The 24,943-nt window shown below is 42.3% G+C and overlaps 1 protein-coding gene across 3 annotated transcripts in view; it reads right to left on the reverse strand.

Moving 5' to 3' along the window:
• Window positions 1-24,943, reverse strand: part of KIF21B (kinesin family member 21B) — a 357,661-nt gene that overhangs the window by 67,257 nt on the left and 265,461 nt on the right. For all 3 annotated transcript variants that reach the window (XM_069238888.1, XM_069238887.1, XM_069238886.1), the window contains exons 21-26: window positions 20,926-21,027; window positions 18,605-18,770; window positions 17,874-17,934; window positions 7,929-7,986; window positions 1,278-1,483; window positions 750-824 (exon numbers count right to left, since the gene is read on the reverse strand). In XM_069238888.1, coding sequence (XP_069094989.1) covers window positions 750-824; window positions 1,278-1,483; window positions 7,929-7,986; window positions 17,874-17,934; window positions 18,605-18,770; window positions 20,926-21,027 — 668 coding nt within the window. The remainder of the gene's footprint in view (window positions 1-749; window positions 825-1,277; window positions 1,484-7,928; window positions 7,987-17,873; window positions 17,935-18,604; window positions 18,771-20,925; window positions 21,028-24,943) is intronic.

Here is a 24,943-nt window from a genome sequence, read left to right on the forward strand (position 1 = left end):
GACACCAGTGTCAAATGACCTCAACTACCATGTTGTTGCCCATTAGCCTCTATCTGTCCTCGGGCCCACTCAACAGAGTCTGATAGGATTACAAAAACTTTATGTTTTAAAAATGAAAATATGATTTTAATCATTTAAACTATATAAATACTATCCAAAAGTATATCTTCAGTGACCATAGGGATTTTTTGCACACAGAAAAAAGGAACAAAAAGAGAGATGCACATTTCTGTCAAATTCTGGCATGTGGATATTGAAAGTTTAAACCTGGTGGGAGTTTTGCATTTTAAACATGTGAGTAGGCCTGGGAAAGTAGAACTTTCTTTATTTTCCAAAAGTAGTGCTATGATTCTTTGAGAATTCATGAAAACAGCAATTTACTTAAAGCTTCAAAAAGTCGCCATGTGGGAGCAAATGTTTTAAGAGCAAATGTTTTAATTGAACTGAATTCTGATTGTCATGAAAGAAGCCCGAAAGCTGATATGCTGGGAATAGTTATAAAAGACATTATTTAGTCCTATGCTCTACACAGAATCACCTACAGCTGTACTTTTTCTGTACTTAGCTGATGATCTAGAGCAGCTGAACATGGATCACCCTTCAAGAGGTGATAGGGTGATACAACTTCATAAAATATTGTTACCTCAGTTGGACCTTGCTAGCCAGGAGACATTTAGAACAGAGTGCATTTCCACAAGGCACTGAAGCTACATGCTGCTTCCATTGTTTCACATGGTTTTCAAACCTACCTGGAAGGTTGACCTCGGTCATAGGATTTTCTCCGCGTCAGGGGTGATGTGTCAGCTCCTCTGGACTGCCTGGGGCTGAGATAAAAGATAACCTGTTAAATCTCTCAGTGTTCTAATTCAATTGTTTATGTAGAAGTGAGTGGGTGAGTGAGTGAAAAGGTGAATGGTTGAAAGGAGTGAAGGCTGAGTGAATGGAACAGTGAGTAAAGAGTAAATGAGTGCATTTGGGAGGAGAATGCTTGGCCTACAATTACCTAATCCTCTATAGCTGGGATCTGAAATAGCTGTGATAGGGCCAGTCTAGTATGGCATGCAGTGGAGGGAAAGTTAGTCAGTTTAGCAGTAAATAGAGCAACATTAAAAGTAAGAGTGGAATATGTTTGCGATATGAAGAAGTGAGTCCTGGGGTAAGAATGGAATTCAATTTTGGGATATGAGACTGTACTTTTAAAAGGATAAGAAGCTTATGGTTTTGGTGAACTGGTGATAAGTCGGAAGACAGAAAGATCATACAGATGAGACACTTACAAGGTGTTGCCCCGGACTGGCAAGCTAACGGTCCTTGACACCTTATCTTTGTAGTATGACTCCCGCACTGAGAAGCCGATCCCATTCTCATTTATCTCCGTCAGCGAGGCAAGTGACTTGGCTATATTACGCGTGGATGCATCCAGTGTTGGTCCCAGGAACTCAGCAGAAAGAGCCTTCATCTGGCCTGAGAGCCGCGGCTCTCCCTAAGAGCGGTACAGAGGCACAAGGGAGTGAGTAGTGCCTATGTGATAATTCGTCTTAGAACACAAAGTGATAACTAGATTTGCATTGGGATTATAAAATCTGCAGTTGCTGAGTTTTGATGCATGGACTTCCTGACCTGACACTTACTTTGTCATCTGTTGAACCATTTTTAGTTTTCATAAAAAAAGTTTCTGAGGAAACATGAAGTACATGGCAGGAAATATGCAAAACTTAGCAGGGCATCTTCCAGCTGTTGATTGCGGTCTTCAAGTATTAAACAGGTGATAAAGAACTAAATAGGTCAAAATTATGCAGAGACAGCATTGATAGACACCAATTGGCATTTGCCTGCAGCATGAGCCAAGTCATGGTTAGAAAGATTTGTTGTTTTATTATTACTGCAATGTCATGTTACATTACAGACACTGTTCAACTATTATTTTAACATGGCACTCACAGCTAAAAAAAATCCCGAACATTGTAATTCTCTTTTTAAGTTCTGATGTCTGAGATCATTCAATGCCTCCTCCAGAGACACTTGCATTATGCAGCATGAACACAGAATAAACTAGAAAGTGAAATATTTTTATAAAATATATTTGAAATGTTCAGGATAAAATAGGCACACATGTATCGTAAGTAATATGGATATGTAAGCTTGCATTCTACTTACTACAATATAGTATATTTTACACAGACTATTATACTCTGGCAGTTAGAAAGTATGGTGTTAATAAGGTGACATTTGAGTGCTTCTACCTAAGACGACAGAAATAGTTGTTGGTGAATAATACTTTAAAACACATCTGTTCAATGAGCGTAGAATGCTTTTTTTTTTTTTTTAAAGTATATATTTTCCAGAGCATTGATATGCCTTTTTCTATCAACAAGTTAAATTGTCAAATAGTGAGATGATAATGCCATATAATGTAATGCTGCATCATTTTTTATTCCATAATTGAGCCACTTCTAATGCATAATCTGGGGCTAAATTGCAGCTCAATTCCAGTGCACCTCCTTATAACCATTTCTTGCCTTAGGTAATAGTCACAACTTACATTCTTGGCAAACATTTTTTGGATTAATATTCTTGGTTTCAATTACAATGTTTCTTATCCCCATTTTCTTACCAACTCAAGACACCACCAAAGGCAACATTGGTGGATCAATATCACTGACTTATTCTTGGAAACAATCCTGGGTAGCAGGGTGTGATTGGGAAGAGAGTTAGGCCCTGGCACTCCCAAAAAAGTGGGCCACATTCACAAATCGTTTTTTTTTTTAGTTTTGCATAGTGTGAACTTAGTTGCCAGGCACTGAAGCAAATTATATGAAAACCAGTTACACTGCACAAGAACAAATTCATTTTTATTTTAGGGAGGGAGATTAAGTGATTTGCCCAGAAAAACAGGATGTTGAGCTCAAATGTCTGCAGCTCTAACTAGAACGCTACTCCCTATGTTTTTATTCCTCAGGGAGAGGTGGCCTCAAAGCATGGCCTATGCAAACACATCCCCACCCATCCCCACCCATCCACAAAGACCTGGGACACTTAGACTTAGACTGAGGATACAACACCATGCCACTAGCGAGGTAATTTCTCTTACTCACCCCCTCCCTAGCCCACTTTAGGCTTAGGCCAATAACCTGGCAGGGGAGGGGTCAAGAAAAGCACAAAGATGCTGCTGCTCCATGGCCTTAAGAGAGAACACCCCCCCTGCAAACTCCCATCATCTTCACAGCCGTCATGCCCTGAAAGTAATGGCCCAGATGGGGATGACACTGCTTCTGGGCAAGGCGCCATGAGGGTGGAGGTTGAGGTGAGAATGTCCTAAGAGCCACAGCAACACCTGGCTCCCAGACTCAGTTTGACAGCATGGCACAAGAGTGCCCATGATGCTGGCACCACATTACAGTGGTCTGGCGATGACTGGGGAAGACCTGAAAAACTGGCCCTCAGGTGACTGTGAGGCACCGGCCCATCACCAAATGCCTGACTGCCTCCCTCACCAGTCCGACCCTGCTGAGTAGGAAAATCACTAATGAGCAAGAAAACTAATGTTCCAAAGGGTTCAGGGCAGATGCCAGAGGATTGGCACAGATTTTGATGGCAATTAGGTCACAAAAATACATAAGTCGAGTAATAATAAAATGGGATGTTACATAAGAGAAAAAGATATGAAACAAAGAAGAGCAATAGCTGAACATTCACAATTTTATGCTGTAGCTTAGCGTCATCAGCCCAAGACTGCATAGCCAAACCATGTTCTCTAACTAAACTAATTAGAGGAGAAAACACAAGTTAAAAATGGAAACAGGTAAAGGAGGGTAGTTGTGGAACTCCACAATATTTAGTCCAGACAGCTAAAGTAAAATTTCCCATCTCATCGTACTACTGTTTTTCAGCTAAGAATGTTTTGATCATAGCAAAAGTGTTGGCCATTTCTAATCTGCAAAGTTAGCAGCTCATCCAAAACTTCATGATGAGAGGGACAGAAGATAACATAGCTGGGTTTTACTATAGCAAAAATTAGGCCTAAAGGGCGTTTGATTATTCTGCATGACACCATTAAATGGAATATCAGATATGTCATAACAAGCCGATCTACGTATAGAGAGTGGAGAGTTGCAAATCCCATTTGGGCAACTAGACCGAAGGAAAGGAAAGGAGCATATGGTTCAAGTGTAAACAGATATGCTGTGTCTATCTTAGATTTTTAACTTGAGAGAGAACAAATATTCTTTCTTACAGGAGGAAATACGCCTGAGCTCTGTTAGCACAGTGCAGGAAAAGCTCCTGCCATTAAGGGATTAAATTCCCTACACAATATACTGGTAAGAAAGTGTGATGATTTGAGTGTATTATGTGATAAGGCTATGAGGCCTTATTGTGTAATAACTACACTTGCAAAAACTGTCTTGGGTCCAGTCAGGCTCATTTGAACAACCTTAAGCTCAACCCTGGGTAGTTATGGCTTTCGAGCAGCAAGGCTTGCACAAAGGAAGTGTAAAGCATTTAACAGTACCAAACAATGAAATAAGAAAGTCACACAATACGAAAGAAAAAGGGCACCAATTTATAAAAATATATTATACTTTTATGCATTTTTAGAGACCTAGATGAGCAAAATCAAACAGAGGGTTCCGGAAACACAGATTTTTAAAGCTAGTTGCACTTTTAAATCCAACCACAAGCAAACATTGGTCAACAAAAAGTTTGGAAATTTCAAAAGTTTGTAAATGTTAGTTTGGCTACTCAGGCCCAGTTTGGGTGACCAAATCCAACCGGATAAAGGTCTGGGGAGGCCCGATGGGGTAGATTTGGACAGTTACCTGGCCACTAGAGTGCTTTCCAGTCCAGGTCCAAACTTTACGGCACAAGAGCAGTAGATTATAATGGAGTGGTCCTGCGACTGGGGATGAAGGATGAAAAGATGCTCAAGGATGCTTCAGCTACTGTGCAGTCCTTTTGTGGTGATTCCTCGGTGATGTGGGGTGACTTTGGCCACAGAGGTTGTGGTCCTATGAAGTCATCTTTGAGTCAGTAAAAGGACAACTCTGTCTGGGCTACTGGTGTGCGGACACAGCGCTTGGAGCGAAAACCTTTGTTGGAGGCTGGTGTCCCTCTTGGGCTACCAATCTGGACTCTGAAGACACTCCTGGGTCTGGCTGAATTGGGTGCCACATTTACCCTTTGAGGGTGGACAGCGGCTTGGGGTGCACAGCGGCTGGTAGCTGTGCATCTGCTGTGGTGGCTACCAACTTGCTGGTTTGGGTTTCTTAAGCTGTTTTGTCCCTGGGGCTGGTTCCAGGGGATCAACCAACTGATCCTCGGAGTCACTGCTTTGGTCTAGGCGTTGGACATGACTTTTCTCCAAGCCAGGAGCCACAGGTACAGTCCCAACTTTGCTACCCAAAGTGTAGCATGTGCAGTACAGCAGATGGTGCAGCCTCTCCTTGTGTAGATCCAAGGGCAACAGGCCACTCCTTCTTTTGTCCTTGTTCCAGTTCCAGTATCGCCTCAGATTCCAGGTGCCAGAAGTGCCATATTTATCCCAGGAAATGCCTGAGGAGGCTCCATGGTCACTAGCCAATGGGCTACCAGGCCCCCTCCCTTTGAGTGACGAATATCAGGATATGTGTGGCATGTGACAATCCTAGGATGCACTATTCTGCCACCCCCAAGATGTCTAAACCTTTCCTTGACTGTGAGGAGCCTGGTAGCATACCCTAGAGGTGTAGTGACCTGGGGCAACATGCCCATGGAAAAACAGTTTGGACACTGGTTTTCACTCTATGGCCCTGTCTCCAGCCTGTCTACCTGAACTAAGGGGAGCCTCTCAGGTGTGGTATCACCATTTGCCCAACAAAGGCAGCTTCCTCTTTGAAGTGTGCCCTTTGGGCTAACACTCCAAGTGGCTTCTTGCTGAGTGGATGTAAAACATCACCCTTTCATGGGCTGCTACTGTTCCTAAGACAGGGAATCATCTACACAACTCCCCAGGTGGGAAGAAAGCTGTCTTCTGGCTACTGCCTGTGTGAGGCCACTGGACCAACTGGGTCACAGAGTGTCAACTTTCTAAAAGTTGCATTACTATAATAGTGACATTAAATTTTACCTAGACATCAGATCAGATTTAATACCATGATTAATTTGATACCTTACATTACCCAGTTAGGTAGTCCCATTCAGAAGTTAGCCAGGGTGGGATGCCACCCGGAAATCCTGTAGTAGCCAATGGGACTAATAACATTTCCACAGCAAAATGACAATTAATATGTGCTCCTGATAAGACATATATAAAAGAACTATCATGCTTAATAATGTACAGCTCCTAGCCATAGACTCTATAGGCCTGCCTTAGGGGAGATGTACATATATTGTTAAGGGAAGCAGGGCCTTTGCCATTGATTCAAACAGCAAAGTTGAACTATCATTGTAAACACTGCCCTTCTGCAGTGGCTGGCTGGGTGCCATTTTGTACTTTTTCACATGCAGGGTGGCACAATCACTGCTGCAGCCCTGGGTGGACACTCTGCCTTACATGCCATTGGTACCCTGGGTACCATACACAAGGGACTTACAAGTAAGTCAGAACTTGCTAATTGGGTACAGCCAATTCAACATACTCTTTGTAATGGGTTAGAACACTGGCACGGAGGTCTGGTTAGTAGGCTTCAGTGCACTCTCATAGTCAAATAACCAGCAGCATCAGTCCAAAAATGTGGGGATGAACATGCAAACAAGGGCCATTCCCTAACAGAGAAAGAAAATAATTTAGCTTAGCAGTAGCCATGATTCCATAAACCTAAATATTATTTACAAAAAGAAGCACTAAGCCATACTTAATGGGGAGACAAAATATCCAATGCTCACATCTTTGTGCAAGTTTTAGGAACAGTAATCCTTTCTGCAGTGTGTGTAACTCTTGAACTAGAATACCTGCTGCAGTAGACGGATGAAAATAAATACCACTCTCCTCAGGAAGATTACAGCAGTGACTCACTAAGCAAGCAAGGTAGAAAAAACCTGCAAGTGCAGGCACGTAGAAGACCTTTCTATGTAAGTTTAAAGTATCTTTTGAGCATTTCTCATCATAATTACTTACAGTGTACACTACTTTCCTTAGCGACTGTGCACTGAATTACCCACAACACCTGATCTCCATGTGTGCATGTACGGTAATCGGTGGAGGGCCTATTCTCCATTGCCTGGCCTCAACACAATGTATCCGACCCTCTACCTTCAAAAACCATTGTTTTATCTGACAAAACATATACAGGGAGAAACGCCACATATGGTAGGTCTAAATGAGATGTAATCTAGAATATATCAGAATCATGATTACTAGCCCACTGGAAATGAGGGCGTACATTTGTTGTTTGTTCAATTCATCTGATCCAATACATGATATACATGCACAATACACTAAAGTTATATACGGGAAGCACAAGTTATGTATGTTGTGGACAATCATAGTAAGTGAATGGATTGCACAGCTGGCATACCTATAAACGGTATATCATATTTTAACCATCTTATACTAGTAACTTGCTGTGATTTCATGAAGATTGAAAGCAGCAAGTGCATGCTTGCCTTGTACTGCTTTCCTGCCTGTGCATAGGGTAACGTGCTTAAGTATTATACGTTTGCGTGTTCACCCGGAGAACAGTGTGCCTTATTCACTCATCTTTTGTGCCCAGAGTGTATTTGCAACTTCTTGAAGATTTTGGTGCATTTTGGAAGTGCACAGAGATAGAATCTTTACAATGTTTTACTATACATGGGAACCAGAAAGGAAATTTGGTATATTGATTAAGTCAGATTTCCCAAGGTATTAACATGACTATTACACAAAGCAGGAGCATTACCAGGGGCATCCACACTCCTACATTTTGCAGCAACTCTCACTCTCACATCATGGCCCATTAATTATATCTTACCTTGCATTTGAAGTCGTCCTGACTGGTGGAGCCCTTCATGGCACAGGACTGGGAGAAGCTAAGAAGAAAAAAGGATTTAACAACTAAAACACCAAAACAGTGAAAATACAGCAAAACAGTAGTCAATGCTTTAGCACTTCTGAATCATAAACATTTGATACAAATAATATGCCACACCATGTACCACCGTAATGATGATTACTAGCCAAATAAGGAACTCCAGTTCACTTGATATGGGGGTCTCATTGTAGTCTGTCTGGCAGAGGCAGGTTTGTTAATGCATTGTCTCTGGTTCAGCTTATTATCTTAGTCTCTCCTTCTGCAGGTCAGAAATTTGCTTCTAGGAAACCTAAAAAATATTTCAGTTTGAAAGAATCTCAAGCTCACTGTAGCTCCAGTATCTTCCATCTTCCTCCAAACCCACCCAATCCACTAGTCTGGCTATTGAAATCATATGGTTTAAGATCCAGATCTTTCAGAGGGTTCATAGGGATGTTAAAGAAGGTAAAATGAGGATTTTTCCAACTCATTCTAAAATGCAAAGGTATCTGCATTTCGATGTTTCTTCTTGCATACTAAATTCAGTTAAGTCTAAAGTATGTACACTTCTGTCTTGGTTAATGCTTTTAAGCTACCACACAGGCACAGTAGAATTGAGTGACTTTTCCTGGGTGAATGAACCAATGCTTGCATCTCTCTGAAACATCGAACAATCGACAGCCCCACCTCTGCCGCTACTGTGCCCGTGCCCACCTCCAGCATCCTTGTGCCGTGTTCCTGAATCCCTACAGGAGCCTCCTGTATTTTTGCCATGGTTATTTGTGGTTACTTGCTGTTGGAGTGGGACCGGAGAGGGACTGCTGGTCATTATTGCTGACTGAGAGAGTTAGCAGGTGTCGGCTGGGGGGGCCCGCGTGGCCCCATTTGAATTTAATTTGGTGGTGCTTGTGAGGGCGGACTGGGAGTGGTACAACATTGTGGTGTTTGGTGTGGGGAACCTTGGATCTGGAACCTGCTACGTTTGGCCCATTTGGCTCAAGTGTGGCTGCTTTTGGACCTGTGAATTGGATTGTGACCATAACTCCAAGACTACCCACAATAGCCGGTAAGGCCGATAAGACTGTTGCCTGCCTGTCTGTCGACAGGTCAATAACGAACAATTGAATATCTCAGCACCCGAAACTCATTGCTCACATGGGTAGAATCCATTAGTTGCGAGCCCTGGGTGTAAGCTGCACCCCAGCCACAAAACCTCATTCCGTGTGTTCTGAGCTCCTAGCTGAAGTCTGCCACCATGCCCAGCCCCCTGGGGAGCTGAGGGGGCTAGGGCATACAGCAGAGTGGTACGTCAGCATAAGGGTGTAGGGGTCACAAGGGTAGAAGAAACATTAAGAAGCACTAATTAGCACTAAAAGATGTTAAGTGTTATCACCAAGGAGACAAAAGGCCAACCGGCTGGACAGAAGTAAGGGGTGGAAGAAGCCAATTTAGCCCTTGTACGAGGACAAGCAACGTGGTGTGTAGAGGCGGCGGCAGTGGCAAATTAGAGGTGGAGGTAAGTTCTTCTTATTCACACAGCCTTATCACCTCCTAGGATCCAAGGATATATAAATATATAAATATACAATGCCTCAGAGTAAAGAATGGGCGCGTGGGGTATGTGGTGTGAAGAGGGGATCAAAAGACATCACAGAAAAAAGGGTTACCACAGAGAGTGCCAATCCATAGGAAATATTTCTATCAGCCCCGAAGAAGGAAATACAACCCTTAGTTTGCAGCATGAGAACATTTTGCTAGCATTAGGAAAGAACCCTGTGCCATGCCCCTGAGTCAATCAATGAAAGAATTTGTGGGGAAGTATTTCAAAAGGAATGCCGATGCATCCCAGCACATCGCAGTGGAAAAGCCCTCGAATGTCGGTCAGAGGGAGGTTGAAAAGACTGTAATAAGTGATTCCATTATCCTGGAAACTTTACAGAATAGGGACTTAGCTTCAGGGGATGGGGTGGGTAGAAACTTAAAGGGGGGGGGTGCTTTTACCAGAACCCAGGCTATCTTCATCTCCCCGTCTTTTTCCCCTCGCAGCAAATAACTTTATGAGGGTGAAGGGTCCCCGTATTATGCAACATTTGAGAAGGAGTGATTTGGGCGCAAAGTGAACAAGGTGTTAGAAGAGGAAGACAGGGATGCCCCCAGATTGTATACCTCCCATCCAGTTGCTTCGCAGTCGTCATTAGCTATAGATATAATAGCAACCCCAGAAACATCTCTATTAGAGGTAATGTTTCTAATGCAGAAAACTCTTCAGGCAATTTCAGAAGCACTGACTGTGAATAATGGGCCCTGGTAAGTCTCATAAAAACCAATTACAGGGGATTATGGAAGAGTTAAAACAACTTAACAGCTGTATGCCGGTCCTAATGCACCCAGTGCCAGAGAAAAGGGACCAGAAGGTGGGTGTGCCCATAAAAAGTAGAGAAGGAGGCACTATAAAAACATCAAATTCGCCAACGGTATATATTTCAAAGTAACCTATCTTGTTGATAAAAAAAGGGGGCAGTGGAGGGGAGCAAGGGGCTATGTATCTTATCCCAGTACACTAGGAAGAAAACTGAGGAATCCTTAAAAGAAGAGACCTGTGAAAAGGAAGGAGGGGATAGATCAGCATAAGACCTCAGCAGTAGCTCCCCGGCAAAAGTACGAAACAGGGAGCGTGACTCAGAGTGGGCTTGGAGCATTAGATAAAGGAGGCATGCAGTTAGAGAAGGAGAACAGGTTCCTCAAGTGGTTGTAATGGAGGAAAGCACAGAAGTTGTTGGTACTAAACGAAAAGAGTGAAGTCCAGAGGGTATGGTAACTGGTGTAAAAAATGTGAGGAGGTAAGCACAGAACAACTGGGGAAGGGTGATCCCTCACTTTTGGTTAGTGATCTTGGAAGCCTGAGGAATGCAGACAGCCATAATGGAAGGGACAGTCTGTGGGTATACCTGGAACCCTGGGAAAGAGAGATTGGTAGAAAGCATCAGAAGAAGCTTAAGACCTTGAATTGTTCGCACCTACTACAAGTTATGAGTAAATGTCCCAGCTTGTGTTAGATATGTTAAGGTGATATAAATCAAATAGGTTGTATGATAAATCTGGAAGGAAAGGAAGTGACGAAATACCTCTTTTACTCAGGATGTGTAAAACATATGATGTTGAGGGTGGAGAAGGAATAAGAGAGGGTGGGTATAAGATTGGTACAGAGGAATGAGCTGAGAAAGGAAGGGAGAAGTCATAGAGCCCTGACTTGCCATGTAGGACTTTCCCCCGAGATCAAGTGCAACATAGCTTAGCAGGTGCTCAAAACAGAAGAAGATATGTGGATAGAAGTAAGGTCAGGCTGAGTGTAACTATAGCAATTGTCCTTGAAGGCCCAATGCCCGCCCTTCTAAAATTCCATCTTAAGCTGTGAGGATTACAGTACGGGGAGCTGAGTGACTTGGACTAGGGATCAGAGTCTTCGCACAGCCTCTTTCCTGGAATTAAGAAAGATATAAGAAGCACATAAGTTAAGATACATTCAAAGTGATGCTGGGAAAACATGATATTGCGTGTTTTCAGGAAACTTGGCTGTGCGAAGAACCTGAGCCAGTAGATGGATTCCTAAGGCTTTTTAGGGATTCTGTGCGATTTGGCCCTGGACGACCTTCAGGCGGTCTAATCACCCGAATCTCAACAAGAATAGTGAACCGATTTACCTAGATAAATATGAAATGTCATTGGCTATTGGCTGGCCTCATAGACCTTTATAATGGCACTGGAAATTCGAGTCAGAATTCTTAGAAAGATAGCAGATTATGACATCCAGCAGGGCTTGTTAGAGGAAAATCTGGAGGCAAAATGCACGAATAAAGTACATCAGTTGGTATTGATATTAGGAGATTTTAATCATAAATTAGATTCAACGGTTAGCGATAAGATGTTTAAAGAATTGATGCCTGCTGCGCAAGTGCCGCGGGCTACTTTTCCCTGATTGGGTACTACGGAATGCGATAGAGCCTTAGTAAAAATCTTAGGCTCTATCGGTTTTTTTGTGTTAATGGATGGGCAGATACCGACCGCCCTGCAAGCCAGACCTTCCGTGTAGGTAACCAGGTCTGCCCTATTAAGTATGTCTTTTTAAATGCTTGGCACTTTGAGGAGGTGGAGGGGTTTGAAGTATTGCACTTCGAGGGTAGGGATCATTGACCCCTACAGTTAAAACTTAAGGCAGTGAAAAAAGTTCTAAGAGTCAGAGTGGTTGCCCTACAGGTAGAGTTCCTGCGCCGTATAACCACTCGTATCACAGAGGACAGTTTAAAGGTGCTTAGTGACATGATGATAAATTGCAGGTCACTCAGCTTGGCTGAAGTTCAGAAAAATGTGCTTATGGGTTCTGCAAGGGTAATGGAACAAGTGGTAGACTGTCGGAAAGTAAAACTTAAGCTAATGCCAGTGAATGAAGAACAGGGACAAGTTAGAGAGGACTGTAGAAATAATTGGTTTAATCGCACATGTAGGATCCTGAAATTAAAGGTACGAAAGTAGGAACGGGAATTTAGGAATAGGCGTGATAAGGGACCAAACAGAGCCTTCAATTAGCTAAACAAGAATATAAAAATATGTTGAGAAAAAGGAAAATGGTGTATATAAATACAAAACCATTTAAGATGGGATAGGAACAAATAATGTAAGGAAGTTCTGGCAGCTGGTGAGGGAGGGGAAGGTCCCCAGGGATATGCGGTCTAGTTGGGGAAGATGACTGGATTAAGCATTTGGGCAATCTATAAAGGGGAATGGAGGCAGGGTCAAATCTGAAGAATAAAGTCAAGGTAAGTGCCAATAAAGGGTTATATTTCTCCCTCCAGAAGATAAAAGAAACAATTGTGGCTCGTAAATTAACTAAAGCAGCCAGCCCAGATAACTATCCGGTGGGTAAAATAAAAAATAATGTGGACAGGTGGGCAAGCCTCTTTTATGTCACCTTTCATAAAATTCTTGAGTCAGGCTGCGTCCCTGAGAGTTGAAAAGGTGCAATAATCAGGCTAATTTGTAAGAAGAAAGACACTATGTAATCAAAGAACTATGGCCTTATTAGCCCGTTGGATGTGGGGGCGAAAGTATTTGCCAAAGTGTTATTGGGACCTGTAAAGTCCTGGGTGGAATCAAATATTTCAATTCTGGCAGAGCAAGACGTCTTTAAGGAAGGCCATTGAGCAATAGTCCACTGTTTTAGTATGTGGGAAAGACAAAGAAGTCAAAAGAACAACAAGGTCACCTATTTTGTTCCTTTGTGGATTTCCACTCCACTTTCGATCTGGTGGATCGGAGTTTGTTGTGGGATATGTTGAGGTGGTTCAGGATTGACTCAACATTGCTTTCACTTCTCCAGGGATTACATAGGCAAAATTAGGCCTAAGAGATTTTAGACACTAGTGGGACTTCAAAGAGAATCCCCATAATGAATGGCCTGTGGCAGGCTTGTGTCTTAGCCCCTCTATTGTTTGCCATATTCCTATCTGACTTGCCAAATATTTTACACGGAGTTGGGGGTCTATGCCCAAAAATGGATGGGACCCATATTTATTGCCTACTATATGCCGATGACTTAGTGATAGTTTATATGACAGAGTTGGGATTGCAAAGGAAGTTAGATCTCTTCCATGACTACTATCTAAGGAAAAAGCTCACGGTTGTTTTGGATAAAACGAAAATAATGGTGTTGGAGAAAAGAAAGGGGGTGTTTACTTGGTACCTGGGTGGGGAAATAGTAGAAATGGTTGATAAATGCAAGTACTTAGGCAGGTGGTTTGATTCTAAATTAAGATGGAGAGAACATATCGAGTTGTTAAAATCTTCTGCGTTGTCATCATTTTGGGGGCTAAAACTGTTTAGTCGGAGGTACGGAGGTACGTCTCTCTGTCTAATACTCTCCTCCTTTAACACCATGATGCGGCCACAATTTCTATATGAGGTGGAAGTCTTAACTTTCACTGGGAAGCTGAATTGGGACATGGAAGAGGGTAAATGTGTGGAACGGTTGCTTGCACTCCCCTCTTCAAGTATGATCCAGGCAATAAGGGTTGAATGCCAAATGAAGGTGTGGAGTAACTTGGGAATGCAAGCTACACTGACATTTTGGCTGAGACTGGCTGGAAAGGGTATCCCCAAAATTGCATGCCTCTGTAAAGGGGAAATAGAGAAAAGTAATCTGAATTGGGCCTTCCAAGCGAAAGGTATGCTAGAGAAGATCTGTGTTACATTGGCTCTAGCAGCCGATCAGTGGAGGAGTGAGTAAAAGATCCCAAAGCAGGAGCTGCGTGCCATAGTAAATAAAAGGGTTTGGGCTAAACCTGTGTTACGTGGTTATGAAAATGAGCCGTAATGAGAGATGATCAGGGCCTATGCACATGCGTCCTGAAAGTAAAATGTAGTACACAACATATTTTATTGGATTATTTGCATTTTTTTAGCTGAAAGGAAAACATTTTTAAAGCTATTTTTTAAGGAATATAATGTTATTAATTGGGACCAGGCTCTCAACTGTTGGTAAATGTAAGATTTTTAAACATAGTGTGTGCCATAGGCCGATTTTTAAATGAAGTACAGGGATCCCTAATTGGGATCCTGGGTAAATTATAAGGGGGTTGAGGGCTGGTAGGTGGTTTTAACTTATCTATGGTCGGTTTTATAAGTATTAAGTTGTGTTCTTAATCGTTAGTAAAGTAGTAAAGAATATGAACGTTTTACCTAACATGCATCTAGGAATAGGAGTTGGATCGTACCCCCAAGAAATACAATGATCTGTACAGACTGGGTGCTGTCGGAACCCTCCCGTTTGTACTGTATAATGTTGCCTAGTGTATTCTTGTTCGTACTATGAGATAGGATGATATTTTTGGTCGATCCAATTTTACATTTTGAGTTTGTCTATTGTGTCTCATGAAGTGATGTAATTGTGATTTTACCCGATTTATATTATATTTTAGGGCTATGGCTGAATAAAGTTTGGTTTTCATCATCAATGAGTGACTTTTCCGACTTTTCTAAACATATGCTGATATTGTTTTACCTTTAGTAATGAATAATTAGCATTATTGAAGATGTCCCCTTTGGAAGATGTTCAGAACTGCTTTCTGCTATTGCCTTGACTCTGGGCTGAACCCTCTACTAAACAATTACAGGTCTATTGAGCATTAGAGTATTTTGAGCTTGACATAACATTAACATTGATTGAAAATTCCTGTTTGAAGCTGTTAGGCCACAATGGAGCTTAACTGGTGTTTATTAACTCTGGCAGGAGGGTCAGTAAGATGAAAGACATTTCTGTTGACCTTCCTAACACTGGCTTTAAAAAGGATGAGGTTGTTCTAAAAGTAGGCACTCATCCAAGCATTCTTTCTTGGTCTCATGGTACAAAGATGAACACGTTGAGTATAAAAAGGGCACTGCCAGTGCTTAATTTGAGCATGTGGTTGTGGTAGGATCCACTGACACTCATTTTTAACAACAAGCATTTATTTTTACTCCTGAGAGCAAAACTGTGAAAACACACAACAGGAAATAGGAAGGAGGAGAAAGACAGAAAAACTGTCACAAAGAGAGAAAGCAGGAACCTGCAAAAGTGAGATAATGGGGCTGCTTGGTAGTCAATGCATTGACATTTAATAGCACAAGCCTTAGACATCTGAGAAGAGCTTTGGACTCTGGCACTTATTATTTTATAAACTAAGCACTGAGCTCTGCAGTGTCATTTGCTGAGACCTGCTTCTTCCTGAAGTTACACACACTTTTGTCCCCTTTTCCATAAAAAGAAGACTGGAATTAAGCAAACTAGCCATAGATGCATGCAATGTAACGTGTTCTTTTGAGAACAGAAAGTTGCGATGGCTCTTCCACATGAAATGCAGGCAGTTCTGTCTTTAGAAAGATTATTTCTGAACTGGACTCAGTCAGACTTTTAGAAAGGTCTGTGCAGTTTCTAAAAGTTCTACTGACTGTTCAGTAGTATTATTCTTATTAGTGCCCTACCTAGAAGAGTGGGCCTACAAATCATGTTCGGTGAGCACCTCTTCAGCTTTTCACTGTTCTGTACCGGGCTCGAGCTGATTAGTGTGGGAAACACATACATTATGGTGTGAACGAGATGAACAAGTTACATGCCTGTACATAATTACGGATCAGATTGTTAATTAGAATCTACAGTCCCAGCCCCTTCCCCACAAACTCTGAGGAAACAAATGTTTGTGTATCTGAAAACAACAGCAAGATATTCCGGACAAATTAAAAGAGAAGGGGAAGTTTGCAGGACAAAGGCAAAGAGGTTGGGGAAGTGCTTTTAACAAAAGTAAAGGTTCGAGGAAATTAAACACTGACACCAAGATACTAAGGTTAACAATACAAGTTACCTGATAATTCCCAGTAACAGTGGTACCTTCTGTTACTACGTTGGGGCAGGAATTCCTCCTGCATTGTATTTAGGCATGTAGCCCTGCCCTAAGGGACCCAACTGCATGTGAATCTGGTAGTCTGATTGTTATAGGCCCAGCTATCACTGTAACCTAGCATGTGTGTCGATATTTATCCTTATGAGTTGGATTATTTTGTGCTAAAGAACTAAATTAACTCACCCACCCATTGTCCAGTAGCATCCGTTTTTTAAACTTGTGCCTGGGCCTAATTTTGCTCAAACCCAATATATGTGAGTCATGGGGGGAGACACCATAGAGTGGTGAGGAGGTCACCGGTTCAGGGTCAGCTTTTTAGTGTAAGCCCAGGGGTGACATTGTTTAACTGTAAATCTGACATCCATTTAATTGTATATTGTTTCATATCGCTGTGATATTAAAAGAAAAGTTATTTTCTAAAACAAAAAGTGTTTGGCTGGACAGTAATTTTTAGGGTCAGTTGATTGATAGTTACATTCTAAATCTATTACACCCCACTAACTTCCTGAGAAGCCTTCGTTTGTTCTCTCTCGCTACCCTGACAGTCAGGTATGGAAAGGGTGTACTTGGTCCAGTTTGTAGATGCCTAGTAGGACCGACCCAAGAACACCTTTTGCATCCTCCTCAGAACAGGGTCTGACATAACACATATCAGAATTTTTTAGAACTTTTATCACACTCTGTACATAGGTGAAATAAAAACCACACCCCTTACTAAATTTCAGCAGGTCAAGCCCGCAGGAATTGTAAGGAAGAAAAATGTCTGGAAAATACCAGGACACGTGGATTTTAGTTGAGCAAGCACCAAATTCTACATGATAGGTCCCATTCTATGGGCAAAACGTATAATTATCACATCCAATACATTTTGAATACATTGGTGTCGGATTTTCTCACTCGTAATGAGGGACTTAACAGTAATAACCAGATAATGTATTGATTATGAGGGATTAGAAAAAGGGCAGGTTAGAAACCTGTGTATCACAATTACCCACCTTATTCCCTCGTTATGAGTTGCTCAGCATTACTAAAAGGTAAATACACCCTGGGGAAAACCATTATCACACCTTCAGTTTTTTCACAGATTACCTCCACATTCCAAGTTTTGCAAATCAGAATGAGGGAAACCATGCAAAGCTGCTTTTACACCATAGTAAAAGATGTTTTATCCCCTCTCTGTCCTACAAAACTCCATATTGAGACCTGGCTTACCAAAACTGTTTTGGTAGGTATCAGGTAGACATATTGGGATGGGAAACATTGTGGGTCTGAGCTCCATTTGCACTGATTTCACATCAAGTCGGGCACAAAGACCATTTACATCCAGTTCCAAATGTTCACTGAGCCTCAGAATGGTAGTACTATTGTTCTTACTAGTTCCTCCCAGCCTGACAGAAATGAAATGTTTGACTAGGGTGTTTTCCTTTGCTTTACTGTAATCAATTGCCATGGAATCTTTCCATTTGGGTGTACTCACCTTCCTTCTGATGCTAGGCTAAACTCAGACATCTCCTCGTCGGTGCTGGCATAGCCATTCTCTGTAATGCAAGCCAGTGGAGTACATTTAATTGACAAGAAATCCATTTCTACTTTTAACATGAACAACCTGCATCAAGATGTGTAAATAGGAACTTTTGAATTAAAAGCCCATATCTTCCATATTCTCTCATTTTTGATTGATTTGTTTGTGGAGATCGAAATTTTACAACCTCTTTCACAAAAGAAATCAATGGTAACAGCCCAACTGTGGCACTCCTAAGCAACCAACCAAACAATTCCAAACATTCTTCATGTAAGACTCAGTTTCTAGCATTCTAGCATCAATAGATATTACTGCTCCATATTTTTGATTGGATGAGCTCCCTTTCTTTTTGACAAGCACTGTATTTTTTGCTTTATGTTTGTTCCTAATAAAAACATGTGTCCCTGAAATATGTCCGTAAGTGACAATAAACCCTTGATGGTTCCCTGCAGTCTGCTTCCCTTTATATTGTATCACACGGTCTGTGCACTACCACCTAGATAGCTAACTCCCAGACCACTGTTGCTTTCTCAGGCATCCATGTACAAAATATACGTTCACGGCAGAAGCATGCTAAACTGCCATTTGCTTGGCTCACATGCAACCCCCATGGCATTCTCTCCCTCTAATTTCTTTGTTCAATTCTCCCACCCGATACATTAGCACTGTCTAGTAACCCAACTCACCCTGCTGGACGTTGTGAATCAGTGCATGCAGCTCAGGATTAGACTCAGCCTTCTCTCGCAGGGCATCCAGGATCATATGGTTCTGGGAAGAGCCAGTCACATCTGTCTGCCTCAGGCGACCTTCCAGCAGACGAATCTGGGCCTCTTTCTGGGCGACCTGAAGTCCCTGGAAATGCCAAGTTCTGAAGTCAGTACTGCACTAAAAGGCTCTCGTTCGGAGATTTTAGCAAATTACCACCTACAGTTTTTGCCAAAACAAATTTTCTGTAGCTGGAGGAATGTGTGGTGGGAAAAAAAGGTAATAGTACGGAAAGACATGCAATCTCAGGTTCATCCTCATTTCGACTTTCAATACTCCGAATCATAATGTAACATGCAGAAAAACACAAGGTGTGGCATTGTTTTTTCCCTAGGTAGTTTTACTTCCAGGTATGTCTGTGCCACAGAGTGAGGGCCAAAGTAGAGAAGACTAACAACAGAGGGACAAGGGACTGGGGCCAGGAATTATATGAATGCTTTCTTCTATCTCGCCACTATTCCCGAAATCATTATGGTGTATTTCTATGTGAGTACATTTATAATGAAAGACCACAAAGCTCTTTGTTCACAATGTACTACCCCAGTATAGAAACTCAGGGCCTCATTACGACTTCGGTGATCCTTTCATAGGACCACAAAAGCCGCTGCAGGCAAAAGACCACCCGTAATGGAGGTCTTTTGTCCACCATATTAGGAGTCTTCCGCTGGACAGAGAGTGAAAACAGCGTTTTCGCTCACTGGCCCAGCGGAACACTCACCACAACATTGATGCCAACTCATAATTGAGCCGGCGGCAATGTTGTAGTGTGTCAGGTGCAGCAGCACCAGTTGCGCATTTCACTGGCCATAATCCGGGCAGTGAAATGCGCAATGGGGCTGTGCATAGGGGCCCCCCGACAGCCCCATTTTGCCAGCCTTTCCATGGGCGGTGTTTACCACCATGGAAAGGCTGGTGGATTACAATTGCCGGGACTGCCAGGCTGCAGGCTGGCTGCAGCCTAGGGGAGTAGCCGGTATGACCATGGCGGCTCCGCCAGGGTCATAATTGGCCACTCGGACCGCCATCGTGAGGCTGGAGATCTTAACAATGCCAGCTTCGTAATGAGACTCTCTGTGCCTAAAACAGTGTTGTGTCTTCTGTGTAAGCCACAATATTTATAAATGGAATTCAGGCCCCCATCAGTCTTTTCTGCTCAGGCACAGAACCACACGGTTCTGGCTATTCCAAGGTCAACACAACCTCTTTTCCCGCAGACTCGTTACTGTACAGACACAGAGATGGACCCAAACAACTTGTTTAACCGACACATACTCCGATATGGGTATATAGTCCTTGACGGTTTATTCAAAGAACTGTGTATTAAAATTAGAATGGATTTTTTCCATTCTAAATGTAAAACACTTTGCGATTTTTTTAGGTTGGTGTGTTAAAAAGCTTGTAAGGCAATATGATTTTAAAGTACACTTTAATTAGACCGTCTCCAGAATAGGTAGAGCCATTGATTCTATACAGAAAGGTAGCCTGGGTACAACCAGCTAAGCAACCTGTTCCTTCTGTGAAGTTTCTTGTCAGGAGTGTGTAAATTTGTGCAATTTATATTGCTAAGGTCCATGAAAATTTCAGGCAATAACACTTGTAAAGTGAAATGTAATTTGCTAGTATCCTGTGTGAATCATTTTAAGCAAATGTCCACCTTGTGTAAAAAGCCACACCGTCGATGAGCAGGAGACTGAGTCAAGCAGCAAATATCTATTAACAAGAACTTTTCCGTGCAAGCTATTCTCCTGTTACTATCTTGTGAGACGTTTTTAGCCACTTCAATATCTAACCTTCCATAATGTGAAATTTAGAGAATTTGTCTGAATTTCCCTAATTTGAAGTTGGGGAATTTAATGAATTTCACCAGCATAATAAAAATTTCACCCAGATCTAGCTGTAATACAGATACACAGAGTCTAGGAGTCACCAAACCGACTAGTTTCTCGCAAATAAGTGGTACTAACATATACATAGTTGAACTTGTGACATAGCCAGCTTCTTTGTTCCAGGTAGTCTGTCATACAAATACAATACTGAATCAGCATGTCACTCTGTACACCACCACACATCGAGCAAATCCAGGTACATCACAGGTCTGTTCCTACCTACTGTGCTACTGGGATTCACTGACCTCAGACAGCCATCAACAGCTTTGGTAAATTAGCTACTGTGTATATTTCTTTCTTAATCCACAAGCAGATATGGGATATGCATAGCTTCAAATGATCCTTCTATATCTCACCTTCTCGATGGATGCCTTAAGAAAGTTGTCTAGGAGGTGACGTGCTTCTGCCAGCGAGCAGGAACTAATCACAACAGAGGTATCAGTGGAGTCCAGTTCTTCCTGAAAGCATATAGGATGAAATAAAATTGCATCACTGATAGACAGATTCAATAATGGAAAGAGACGCATGAGAAATTTCTTACATCACCTTTGCATCAGTGATTGACAGATACAATAATAGAAAGAGAAGCATAAGCAGTTTCTTACATCACCTCTCTGCTAAATTCCAGGAGAGTGTGGGACATTGAGGAGCATCACAATAAGTTCAAATGCCTTGAGAGGGAAGAAGGGAAGAACAGAAAGGTGCAGGGAGGTAGATAATGAGAGGCAGGAAATGTTGTCCACTAACACAAACCATATTACTGGTGTATATCTTTCACCTTTCTGAACAAAATTACATTTCATCCCAATGGCATCACAGGAATGAAAATAAAAATTGTTAAATGTGTTACCAGTTGCCGCTGCTGACATTTGAAAGTAGGGGGGCATAATATCTGCCAGGAGTTCACCCAATTTTTTTCAAAATGTGTCCCTGTATGTAAATAATTGCCTTCACTGTGCCAAAGCCAGCATTTTGTCGTGGGTGCCACTTTATGACAAGAATTACATACAATATTCCAGTCCCTGAACTGTGCCACTGATAGTCAATCAGTCAGTAGATTTGCAGAGTGCTACTAGTCACACATGAGGGTATCTAAGTGCTGGCAAGGTCCAGTTTATTAGCCAAAAAGCCAGGTCTTCAGGGACTTTCAGATCTCTGGATCTCTAGAAAAGCTGAAGAGGTGAAAGCCTAGCCTGTTCCATGTCTTCAGTGCTAGGCAGGAGAAGGAGTGACTTCCGCAACTGCTATGTCGAATGTGAGAGGTGAGGTTTAGAGAAAAAGATGTGGAATGGAGGTGTCTGGTGGGCTGATGGAAGTTCGGGTGGTGGTTCAAGTCAGTGGGTCCGCAGTTGTGTAGGGCCTTATATGCATGGGTCAGGAGCTTGAACTGGCATTTTTTCTGTACAGGGAGCCAGTTACGTTCCCCGAGGGTGAGGCTGATGTGGGTTCGTCTAGAAGATCCGGGACAAGTGTAGTTGCAGTAGTCTGTATGGTCTGTACTCATCGGAGGAGGTAATTGGCGACTCCTGCATAGAGAGCATTGTCATAGTCCAGTCAGCTGGCAATGCGGTCCTGGGTGATGGTGCGTCCTGAGCTTTGGCATAGCCATTTGAATATCTTATGAAGCATGCAGAGGATGACGAAGCAGGAGGAGGAGACAGAGTTTATTTGTGTCGTCATGGTTAGCTTGTTGTCCAGAATGATGCCTAGGTTCCTAACGTGGTCAGCGGGGATAGGATTAGGTCCCACTTCTGAGGGTCACCAGTATGCATTCCACAGGAAGCTCGTGTTTCAGAAAATCAGTACCACTGTCTTGTTCGTGTTGAGTTTTAGCAGTTGTCCTTCATCCAGTTGGCATCGTCTGTTATGTAGTTGTGGAAGTTGGTTTTGGTGTTGGTGCTGTCTTCTGAGAGGGAGAGGATGAGTTGTGCGTCATCGATATAGTATATGATGTTGAGTCCATAGCTTTTGGTGGTGCTGGCTAAAGGTGTCATATAAGTGTTGAAGAGGCTGGGACTGAGCAAGGACCCTTGGCGTAACTTTCCATATACTATGGGTGGCTAGTATGTCAAAAATTACCTCCAGTATCCCAGAGACAGCATGGTATCATGATTTACTTCCCCACTCCTCCGCCTCAGCCCCAATATGCCATTTCTACCATTTTTGAGAATGAGAATGTCTACCAAAAATGATCTTGAGTATGCCAGCACCAGCAATTTTCCAGAGGTGTCCTCTTATGTCAAGTATTTCTTCAAGTATTTCATGGTCTCCATTTTGGCTTGGGAGTCCCCCTTAAGCCATGAACTACCTGCAATGCCCCAGTGCCACTACTGTGCCCCGGGTGCCCACATGCCAAGAACTTCCTACATTATGCAAGTGCCAGCATTTTTTCCAAGAATTACATTGAATATGTCAGGCTCTCCATTTTGCACGGAGGCCCTTCCTTCATGAAAACAAGAAAGTTGTGTTTTTATGAACAGTGCTAAGTTAAATAATACACAATGTCAGGAGAGGTAAAGGGTGGAATGTGGGCCTCTCTGAAGCTTTTGTGAAGAGGCTGCCACTGTGTGTTATCAATTGTACGTTAATATGGATGTGGTCATGGTATGATAGGGTGTAGCTATGATATGGCATGATTACCACCATGATATGCCAGCGATGAAGAAATAATGGACAAGGGTTTCTCAGAGAGTATGCCATCCAATGGCACTCCAATTATAGGCTAGGATACTACTATAATAGAAGATGATCTTCCAGCATAAATCCTTTTACTGCCAACATATGTCAGAATTATTACATCATGTGTTCCTTGAAACAGCCTATGGAGGGAGAGTCGCCAACAGGAGTTCTGTGTGCATTTCAAGCAGCATCACAATTGAGGTGGAAGGATTTTTGAGATACCTGCCTCCCAAAAGGCTTCTGACTGTTTGCTTGTTTAGTATGCTTTTGCTTAATAGGTGTCACCTTTTGTTCATGATATTTTGTCCCACTGGCTGCAGTGGGTCCTGTTGGCCTATTGTGGTTCAACCTGGTAAGCTGGGATGTCTCCTGCTTCTCCCTATACTCCTATCCTCTCCATCAAGATGCTATTTTGATATGTTACCCCTGTCTTATTCAATGGATACCCTTTCCTTGGGAACCCTCTCCATATCAATATAAATTACATTCTTACAATGGATCACTCACTGACACTGATTGCGTCAATTCACATGGTAGTACCCAGTCCAAAAATTAGGAAGAGTGCACATGGTCTTGGGACTTGGATTGGGAACATATTATCTTTGGACTGAGGGCCTGATTTGAGTTTCCCTGCTTGGCATTCCCCTGGGGAAGATCTCTGTCACAGGAATTCCACTATGTCTATGCAATGCAGTGAATTTGCTTCCACCATCTGTAGACATATGCAAGCATCTCAGTGGAGGATTACTAGGGTTTACATGGTGGATTTCCATGAAGGTGGCACTGCTGGAAATGGTGGTGGACCTCTAGCATTATTGGCTGTGTCCCTACCATTCACATGTCAGCCCCATGATGGAACCAGTAGAAGCTGCTTCCATCTACGTCATAATGTGGAAAGGGTAACATAGAGAAATGCTGATAGGCTTTGGCCGTTTCATGTCAGTAGACTCATAACCATCAACCTCCAAATTGGACACTTTCTGTGTTTTCTGGAATTCATACCTCATCAGTGAGATGAGGATCATGACTTTATGTAATGAACACTTCACAAACGCTCCATGGGGTTGGATATTTAGAGCGAGCACATGAACAAAGATGTTTGACAGCTAAAGCTCAATGGAAAGTTGTTGGTTCTCTGGATGGCATTCCTTCATAAATCCTCCCAATTCTTGATTTATAAAACTACACAGCCTGTAATATAGCTGGCTGGAATTCTCCTGCAGAAAAAATTTAATTTCTGATAAGGACATGGCACTGGTGAAGTGGAAAGATACAGCATTTTCTGATTGAGAGTCAGTTTAGTTTAATTTTCAACGTGTCGGTCTGCCCTTTAGTAAAAGGCTGTGTCAATTTACATGAGCACTATGAGGATCAGGCAAAATATAGCCTTAGACCAAAGAAACAGTGAAAAAAACAAAGTTCAGCAAATTAAAAAGATCTGGAGTTAACACATTGACAGATAGGATCGCTATACTCCCTGAAAGCCTCTGCAACAAATAGCCACAGACCACAACAAAGGCTGTAAAATGGGTTCAGAGAGGTTATAGGGGGGCCTATGAACAATGGGACAGAGCTAGATAGATAGATAGATAGATAGATAGATAGATAGATAGATAGATAGATAGATAGATAGATAGATAGATAGATAGAAGGGATGTGTAAAAATTAAGCAACTCATGTGTGATGAGAACAAAT

Source organism: Pleurodeles waltl, chromosome 6 (assembly GCF_031143425.1).
Source record: "Pleurodeles waltl isolate 20211129_DDA chromosome 6, aPleWal1.hap1.20221129, whole genome shotgun sequence".
NCBI classification, from domain to species: Eukaryota; Metazoa; Chordata; class Amphibia; order Caudata; family Salamandridae; genus Pleurodeles; species Pleurodeles waltl.